Raw genomic sequence first — 10054 nt, 5'->3', positions numbered from 1 at the left:
TTTCTTAATCAACAAACTCAAATGGCCACTGGGTTCGGTAGCTAGTTGTGTTGCTTAGCTTCATGGCCTGGCCACCTCATCTCGCAGGAGCATTGAAGGGCTCACCTTCACAAGAATGGCCCATTTCTGATATCATACCTATGCAGGGGGGCAGTTAGGAATTAAGGCTGGGGGTTTAGGTGCAACTAATACCGGGGTGTGTGGGGGTATGGAATACCCACCAGGATAAGCGATAGGTGCGAGATTAATCAATTGCCGAATTTTAAGATAAATGGTTCAAAATGGTGATTTTTACGGCATTCTGAGGGGTATTTTATTAATCCTTACCCTATTCTATTAGTAATATCAATCCAATTAAGTAAAATGGATTAAACTTATAAATTTTTTCTTAGCTCTGGGGGGGGGGGGGGGGGGTGGTGGAGGGGAGGATTTTATTCCCCAAAAACCCCCCTCGCTGCACCACTATGCCTATGAATTTAAAAAAATTGATTACGGTGCTTTAAACCGACCTATTTGGTATGTACTTAGCTATCTAGCTTATTTTGCCGCGTTTGACTGTGACTAGCTGACTTTGGGTGAAATGAATTAAAAACAGATATATGTACTTTGCTGCCATGAGAGAGCAAAAAGTATCTCTATCTTGTATCTATATAAGTTATTTGTGTACTGTATATCATTGTTGTTACCTTGGATGACTTGATGAACGATTCATTTAAAGATTCAACAGCTCTCAGAATGTGGAGACCCAAAGGGGAAGGCAGAGGGTGTGGATGGAGCGATTGCTAAGGGTAGATGGGATGCTGAAAGCTATGCTGGAAAAGGGAAGGTACCTAGAGGGAAAGAACAGGCTTCATGAATGGTGTGAAGAATAATAGCCCTTTGGCTGAAACGATGAGAGAAATCAAGTGTGGAAGGGATTAAAATCTGGGGTGATTACTAAAATGCTCTGTTTAAATCTACTTGAACCACTTCCTACATTGCTAAATGATGATTTCAGCTGATTAATTAATAGTTGTGTCTGTAGGTAGATGGTAGCTATAAGGGATCAAACCATGTCGAATCGCAAATAAATAAGTTATGGTATAACTTACAGCAGTCATCTGCAGATACTGAAGGTGACCGTAGAAGCCAGGTACCTCGTCTCTCCATCCGTAAGCAACTGTGAACAAACTGTCCGCACGCATTTTCACACCTGATACGGAATAAATTAACGCTAAAGAATGTGCAAACATGAGTTTTTCATTTTATCATGAAGAAATACGTACATATCTGGCTGAAATCGTTTCGATAAAGAATTGTCGCCTTTCTTGCTGTCCGTTGGTGAAGCATGGCTTTGGGCGTCATATTTGAGATAGTAACGATGGATTGTTCGTGAAGTCTTAATAGTCCCTAGGGAATATGAATAATAACGCACACTGAGAAAATGTATGCTATTTGTCACTAGAAGGTTTTATGGTGTAGTGGGGTTGCTCTCAAAGTGAGGTTGCACGCGGAGGCTTCAAAACAGTGAGACGCTACAGACAGGGGCTAACAAGGTATTTTTAGGAGAGAGGGGGCAGGGGCGGTCTGGAGTGATTGGAGCCATTGGCAGGGGCTCATGATGGGATCCTCCTTACCGGGGGCCTTATTCGGGGGTTCTACCCCGAAATTGGAAATTGGGTACCCGGAAACTGATTTTGACGCTATTCTGGCTCTTACTTAAACTAGATGAAAATGGATAAAAAATTGCAATTTCGTAATATATTATATTGTAAAAAGGTGAGAATTTCTCGGCTGACAAAATTCATTTATGTATTATGGGCCTATTTTCTATTTAGTGGATTAATTCATTGAAACTACACTTGAAAAAACAATGAAAAACACAAAAAACTCCAAATTAACCTTTTCGAATAACCCTATCGAAAAAAAGCATCAGGTTTTATTTATTACGCCTTTTATATACGCTTCACAATAGACACGGGCGTTGTGGGGGACTCATAAGCTCGGGGCCCTTGGCGATCGCCGGCCAACTGACCTTGCCTGACCGCTCCCCGAAAAGGGGTTCACTTCTTTCAGCTGCACATTGGTGGTGGGATGCAATACATCATTGCAATTATGTGTGTGCTTAGACAAGTGGCCTTTTGATATTCTCCAATTATCTTTAAACAATGTATGTTTAGCTGGGGAAATAACAGCTCGCATTAGAGAGCCATTTAAATTATTACTATCTACTTTATTTTTCGTATTCTAGACGTACAGAGGGCGCCCATCTCCTCTTACTCCCAAATAATGTGCTTGGAATTTTTTCAATTCCGCACATCTTAATTCGATACAACCTCGGCCGGTATCAACACTCCCGTGCCATTATCAAGGGGCAGCACAACTTTTTTCCACCCTGCGAGTCATTATTATAATTTATACCTACCTTTGATTAAGAGGGGGGTAGGATCGGAAAAATCTTCGCAACTATTACATTGTATCACAAACTCGCGACGAGTCGCTGAGCGGCATTTTTTAAGACGCAAACACGTGCATAAGATCAAAACGGTAAATTATGGTACCTATACTATATAATGAATACATATATCCGGACAAAAAATTACATTATAAGAAAAAATACGTTATTAGATTACTTCCGACGCAAATTGCATAAATATTTAACTGAACGTATGTTCTATTCATAAAAAAAACACCTCTTTGATCATATAAACCTGACGCGACTACTTAAGGTTTTACAGGGTCTTGTCTAGTTCCCATAATTTACAAAGGGTCTTGTCCACTCGAAGTCTCTTTCAACTTACAATATTTCTTCGTTATGCGGTGGCATTCATTTTTCACATTCATAATAATTGCATCAATTAGCTACACCACTCGACCCAGGAGTGTTGAAACCGGTCGAGATTGTGCCATATGAAGCAGAGCGGAAATGACTAAGTTATCAATATATTTCTTTCGCGATGAGCAAGTTCCATAAAGTTAACTTGCAAAAATTTGAATACTCAAGAAAGACTCATGGACTCAAACTCATGGCTGAATAAATTAGTGCAGCGTGATGGTTGGATATATTATGTTTTGCCATTATAGAAGCATCAAATTAAGGATAATCCTCATTACTAACCTTTAATGTGTCATCACGCGTTGATGCGAACGTGGTTTGTTAGCCTGATTAGTTCTTCCAACTTTGATCGATGTCTTTCAGCTCGCGGATTTGATTTATCACATTTATGATTATTACTTCTAATATTTTTACCTCTTGGGATTGTTTCAAACTCTTATTCCAACTCAGAATATTTCTTATTATCAGTTGTGGTTATTACGGAGATGGAGGGGAGACGGTCACCCCCAAACTTTCTGAAGTTCACTTTTCACTTGGTAATGATGGGAGTAATTTTTTTAAAGAAAAGTCCATAGTCTTGATTTGGGCTCACTATACTTGCAAAACGTACGTGGACTAGATTACGGGGATTCACAACAAAAATATTTTTGTTTATTATAACGGGATGAAGTGTGTCTTAAATTCGAATGTTTTAAAAACGTGTATGAGGTGGGGACAGGAGGCGCAGTACCCCTCCACGAAATGCGAATAATAAAGAAAAAAATGTTTAACATTGGTGGTCTACATTAGATAAACGAATTCTCCGCGAGGTCATGGCTGCGGAATGCAGTGGTGCTCTGTCATATGTATCAATATTTGTGTATATTTAATCATAAAATAACATGGAGAGGTCTCTTTAATACGGGTTAGCGAAACCTTACATTGATCTTGCCCTACTCAAATATACCTATAGACCTAACCCTTTTGAGATTTATGAGGGTATAGGTGAGGATGTGCGGGACAGTTAGCCTCCAGCTGTCAGTTGGCTTTAATTCTGTTTTCGATTGTCAATTGTTGTTGGATGTGAAGAGGTATAGAATTAAAAGGCATTGTTTTAAATATTGTTCAAAAGAAGACAAAGATTTATTAACCGACGAAAATGTTTTAAAGCTGGATATTTTTTATTCAAGTCATGTCTGGTGTTCTCGATTCACTAGCTTTATTTATTGTGATTCTTATGTTTTTCATCATCGGAAAAATCATGAGTTTTTTGAACAATAAGTAAGTATTATACGCCTATCTGGTGGGTTGTATGCTGAGATGAATGATTGAGCTCACGTCAGGAGGAAAACGAAGGTTTGCAGAAATGAAGACTAAAATCAGCTTAGGTCTATTCACATGGACTTATAAGCTTATAAGCTTTATAAGCTTATAAGCTTTATAAGCTTTACATGAATGAATTCCCATAAAGATTCTGGAACTTTAAGTGCCTCTGATAGCAGTAGCAGATTCCATGTCCTTCCCAACAAAATCATTAACAAAGAGTGAAGATACAGTGTGGAGCCAGCATAATTTTGGCACCTATCACCCTTACCAAGATAACTAACGATAACTAACTAATCTGTGGATTCAATAGCGTGAATCGAGCTAGATATGAGGCCAAAGAAATTAATGCAACCATCTCATATCGCAGGCACATAATTTGCTATAACATAATGAATCAAGAATGGGCCCACCGATACACTATTGTCTTCTTCTTATTCTTCCCAGTAATCTTCCCTTCATCTGCTCTTCTTTCCAGTATCCCTATCCTCCGCACTGAATTGATACATTTATTTATTTTCATACCACCTAAAACATATCTATACGGCCTTTTGCAACGGCGTTATTAACATGTTAACAATTTAACGTGCAAAAACAACGATACTTTGGTTAGGGGTAACTTACCCTGGCGGGACTCGAACCCGCGACCTCCTGTTCGCAGGCGAGGATTTGAGCCCGCCGCCACCGAGGCCGGCAAACGCTATACACCAATGATAGAGGAAAAGGATTGGATCGTTAAGGAGGACAAGATAAAACGCAAAACAATTCAGAAAATAATTAAGGATTTATTCAGCATTGATTTACAAAAACAAAATTTGACAATGGATATTCTACTGTCTTACAATTTTGCTTTTATCGCAGTGAAATACGTGACAGTTGATGACAAATGACATTCAATGTAATACTTTAAAGCAGACATTAACAAACGAAGACGTTCTTTCCCATGTGCCCTCTCTCAGGCAAAATGATAAAACAGGGCTCATCAAGGGTACACAAGAGAAAGACATGAATGAATTCCCATAGAGATTCTAAAAGTTGCATCGTTCCCTACCATATTCAAGGAAAGTTAAATGGCCAAACGGTGGGAAAACGTTTAAAGCAAGTAACACACTCCCTAAGGAAGAGTTTGCAATATTACAAACAAATTAGGAGTGGCAGTTTAAATGAATTCCAACACTTGAATAATTTCACACTCACAGATAGAAAATGTATAATGTTGGCAAGAAGTTTATAGGTGAAATACTAATACCCTCTCACATCATGTTCCGATTTTGATTTCAACATTTCTTTCAATTTTCTACTGCTACACTTCAACAAATACTGAGGGACACTGATGATATCTTAAGACAAAACCTGTAATGCATTTATATTTTAACATAAAAAATTGCGTCATAAAACAGTATCTTGACAAACAATACTAGCGGTAAACAGTTTAACACTTCAATAAAAACGTGACATTTTCTCCATTTTTCTGCGAGACAGTATCATAGAATAAGAATACGTAAATCTTTATTCTATGACAGCATGGCTCAGTTTATAATGTCATGTCCTTCCTGTCAAATCACTACAACTTATAGAATACTTGATTTACAATGACTAGTTGTCCTAAGGGCACCTTAAAGAATTTAAAGGCTTAATTCATCAAGAGCAACTTTTCTACAATTAAGAGCCTCTTATTAGAATTGACGAAAAGACAAGATTACCACACATACGCCTAAGTACGTTCAAATATGTGAGAAAATAAAGTCTCCGGTTCTTGAAAAAGTTCGTATCTTACGGTAGCGAGACACTTTTTAGGCTAATTCAGGGTAAAAAACGTTAAATGCAATCACCTTACTCTTTTATGAGTAAAGTAATATAAAATTTTCCTGCATTTCGAAAATATTTTAGCCTTAACGAAATGTTGAGAGCAGGATTCTGAATCATATGCGAATTAAATTGATCAATGAAAACCAAAATAGTTTTGACAAGATCACTTGGTTCCCAGGGAAACCAAGAGTGAGAGAATTTTTATGACATAGATATAAACACAACTTTTGTAATCGAAATGGTTTTGGTTCCTTTCGCGGCTGAACCAAAAAAGCATGTGGAAGAAGTATAGGTCTCGAGGCACTCTAGAAAATACACGATGAACTCATTCCCTCTTGATCTGTTTCAATGTCTACAAATGGCGGCACAAAAACAAATAAATTATATACAATATTTACAAGATAGAGATACTTTTTCCTCTCTCATAGCAGCAAAGGATATTCGTTTTTAATTCATTTAACCAAAATTCCACCAGTCACAGTCAAATGCAGCGAAAGAAGCTAGATAGCAAAAGGTAGCTAACTACCTACCAAATCGGTCGGTTTAAAGCACCGTAAAAATTCCAAGGCATGATATGAGCGGGGGTGATTATACCCTCCGTTATCACAGACTAAAATCGTTAAAAAGAAATCCCAAAGGCAAACTAAAATCATCGCAAAAAAATTCATTCAAAGAAAAGCGAGAGCTCGATTTTAAAAGAACTCCGTCTTTCCAATCGAACCAATAAAAAAATACTGCAAACTGGTGGCGGATAAATAACGAACATCCTTCACTTCCTTCCCGGGAGGAACGACCAGACAGCACCAATGGCCAGAAATGAACATTAGACAAGGAAAAAAATTGCTTAAATTTTCTCTCATGCCCCCGAAAACATCTTCAAAACAAGTTATTACATACTACTATCTTTTCATCAAAACTATATTAATGTTCTCTTTTCGTTTCTAGGGGTTGTTGATGCCCACAAAACATTATACTTTAAACAAAATATAACAAATTATATTTTCATCACTACAAGCATGATCTATGTTTCGTTTCCGGGGCAACTTCCACAACAAACGAAACTGGACGGAAGTAGCCATCTTGTTTTGGGGACACGTGGCCACGTGCTCAAGGTGCTCTGGACGCTGCTTCCATCTTCGCGGGCATCTTTGAAAGTATATATATCTCTCTTCTTCCTCTCCTTCGAAATCTCACTTAAATGTCTTCACCACTCTCATCATATGATTCCTCAAGCACTCAAACTCTTTCTCTCCCTCTCTATCTCTCTCAAGAGCTCAATATGAGCCACTTCAGTGTCGCAACCTGCTTCACCGATGCTCGGCGACGCAGATCTAGTGCGGAGAGCCTCTATCTCCCTCTTCAGTACACGTACATCTGCTTCAGCTGTGGCCTGAGCTCGGCCGGTATCGTGTAGACCTCCGTGGAGGGCTTCCTCTTGACCAGACGTCGCCAGCGACCGCGCAGGTTGCGCCTGAAGCCGCGGCAGAATCCCGAGTGCGAGGTGGTGGTGGTGGTGACAAGTGGGTCCGGGAGGACCATGGGCAGGGGCATCGCCAGTGAGTCCTGAAACGACAAAAAGAAGAAACAAAATTAGTAAAACGCTGAATCATCGCGTCCTTTCGTGTGGGAGTCAAGGGGTTCCCCAAAACGTTTTGGACTTGAATTGATCTTTTATAATTTTAAATATAATTTGATTAGATTTTTGAATAGATAAATAAAATAAAAAACTTTGAAATATACTTATTTATTAGTAATTATTACTAATTTGAAAAGTACAAATAGACAGGCGTTACTTGTAACTTACTGCATTCTTAAGAAGGGTGCTTCATTTTTTTTCGAAGAAAAAGAGACGGTAATGAGATTTTTTTGACGTGGAAAGTTTAGTGCTAAAGAGGAGTCCTCACAGTACCTTGAGGAAGCATTAAGAATTTTATGTGGAAGGAAATAGCCACACTTGGCCCATATCAGAAGGACAGGTGGTAATTTCAGGATGAAGAGGAGATTTATTTTATTCGAAATGTTCCAGTAGTTACATTAAACCGTTCGTGACTGGGAAAATAATCGCATTCCGTTTCTTAAGTTAAAAAATATGAACCATGCACGCATAAGTAAGTAGGCAAAGAGGAAAAGGCACAGCAATTCATAATATCGTATTGTATTATGGATTCGAGTTTCCACCGCTATCCCGCCTTAGAATCCATTCAGGTAAACTTCTATTGCCATTTTTTAGCAGTAACTGGGACTGAATAACAATAAGGTACTTATTTCTCTCTCTTACATGAGTTAACTCTCATGCCTTTTCAATTAGACCTTGGTCCACACGTGGGTACAATAAGCCATCACCAGACCCATATAATTGACAGACAACGAGTCCAAGGAGGTGAAGAAATATTTTTTCCCCCGCTCATAGTTTTCTCATCGTTAAATTCAAACAACAGTTTTTTCGAACAAAATCCACCTGTCCGTCCCTCGGGAATTGGAATTCCGCCTATGAGGAAAAGCCTTGGCTACCCATTGATTTCTCGTCCTGAATTAAACGCGACACTTTTACCGGCAAATGCGACATCGAACAACGACAAAAAAACTTAAACGCCCAGAAGGGTAGGTAACGAATTTCCCTCCGCCGACGCGGCGTGACCATGTTGTGTTGCTTTCCGGATTGTCGAATGGGGCTGGCAGAGACAAATGCCCCCGAAAGAACGTTGGAATGGGACAGGAGACATATGGCGGAAGGAAAAATACGAGTTAAGATAGGGAGGGGAGGGGTTTGAGAACTGAAAGATGTAAGCGGTGGTGGTGTAGCAGGATTGGAGGGTGGGGAAACACTAGGAGGTATTGAGACAGCGGTATGGGTAAAGTTGTTTTACGAGGAGGTAGGGGGAGGAAGGAAAAATGAATAAGGAGATCGCAGCAGACCTTAAGATCACGTGTCCAAGGGCAACCGTTCGGAAGTATACGGGAGAACTTCTAGGCGAGGTCACCGCACGGAGGAAGGAGGGTAGAGGGGGTAGGTGTGTGGATGTATTCGACCCAAGGCCGGGGCCGCGAAAGGTGTAGTCCGAGACAGGGCGGTTGAAAAGAAGAAGTAAAGAGATTTCGGCGATGGACCACAGAGAAGAGGGATGCCCAAGATTACACGATTTGGTTGGCAGCCGTTAGAGACTAGGAGGCTAAGAGCTGGGCTTGTACTTCCTGAAGCAATTAACGAGTTGAGTTCGCGACTACAGTACCCAAAGCACCCTATAATAGCGACTGCACTACCCAAAACTAACACTTTTCGCTTATTACATATTTAATAAGCTTTACAATCAACGAAACGTACATAACCCTTAATTAATTACACAAATTCGCCATCACATGTTTCATCATTACTCTCGCAACAAAAACAGATTTCCAAATATGTGAGACTATTCTTGAATCACCATACATATGGGGATTTAAAAAAATATTCATTAATTATATCAAAATCCCTTTTAGAGTAGGTAAACGCATTCGTGCTCATATCAATTCGATCACGCAATTCTTTAATTTCATCCTTTTCATGAAGTATAAGGTGGTTTCCACTAAATATTTCTATTTGCCACGCTAGAAAGCTTGTTCAGGATGACTCTCCAGCTTAACCTAGCTTATAACTTCCAGGTGCGAAGAGGTTCTCCGCCTAATTATGAATGGGCAACTGATATCATCTCCGCTTTAAACCCAAGAGGCTGTTTGCTGTGCAAAGAGAGGAGCATATTTTGCCGTCGAGTTCCGAGGTGAGTGGAATTAACACGTATCGCGATAGGTAGGTCAGTTCTTTACCCTGCGTCTACTTCGGTTTTCCGGGATAGCCCTTCCTGGTTACCAGGAGTTTTATGGGCAGAATTTTGGGCATTTTAACAATTTTACATGGCGAGAAAGAGAAAATTCAATGAAAAGACAATTACGCTCACAAAAAATTCCAAATATAGCGCCGGAACATGATAATTTAAGAGAACAAACCTCTCCCTCTCTACCGTGCGCCTTCTTTCATTTTCCGCGATTCGCCTTTAATATATGGTATCATATTGAAATGCCAGGGGTTAAAATCCAAAAATCTCAAAAATATTTGCCTGTCTCAAATAAAAATACATATTTGAGAAAATACTG

At 39.4% G+C, this 10054-nt stretch overlaps 1 protein-coding gene across 5 annotated transcripts in view; it reads right to left on the bottom strand.

Moving 5' to 3' along the window:
• Nucleotides 1-4882: 4882 nt before the first annotated feature.
• LOC124160746 overlaps nt 4883-10054 on the bottom strand; it is a 526295-nt gene continuing 521123 nt past the window's right edge. For all 5 annotated transcript variants that reach the window (XM_046536753.1, XM_046536748.1, XM_046536750.1 and 2 more), the window contains exon 6: nt 4883-7489. In XM_046536753.1, coding sequence (XP_046392709.1) covers nt 7286-7489 — 204 coding nt within the window. In that variant the 3' untranslated portion in view covers nt 4883-7285. The remainder of the gene's footprint in view (nt 7490-10054) is intronic.

This window comes from Ischnura elegans, chromosome 6 (assembly GCF_921293095.1).
Source record: "Ischnura elegans chromosome 6, ioIscEleg1.1, whole genome shotgun sequence".
NCBI lineage: Eukaryota > Metazoa > Arthropoda > Insecta > Odonata > Coenagrionidae > Ischnura > Ischnura elegans.
The sequence above is the reverse complement of the archived record's forward strand: the minus strand, read 5'-3'. Positions and strand labels throughout refer to the sequence as shown.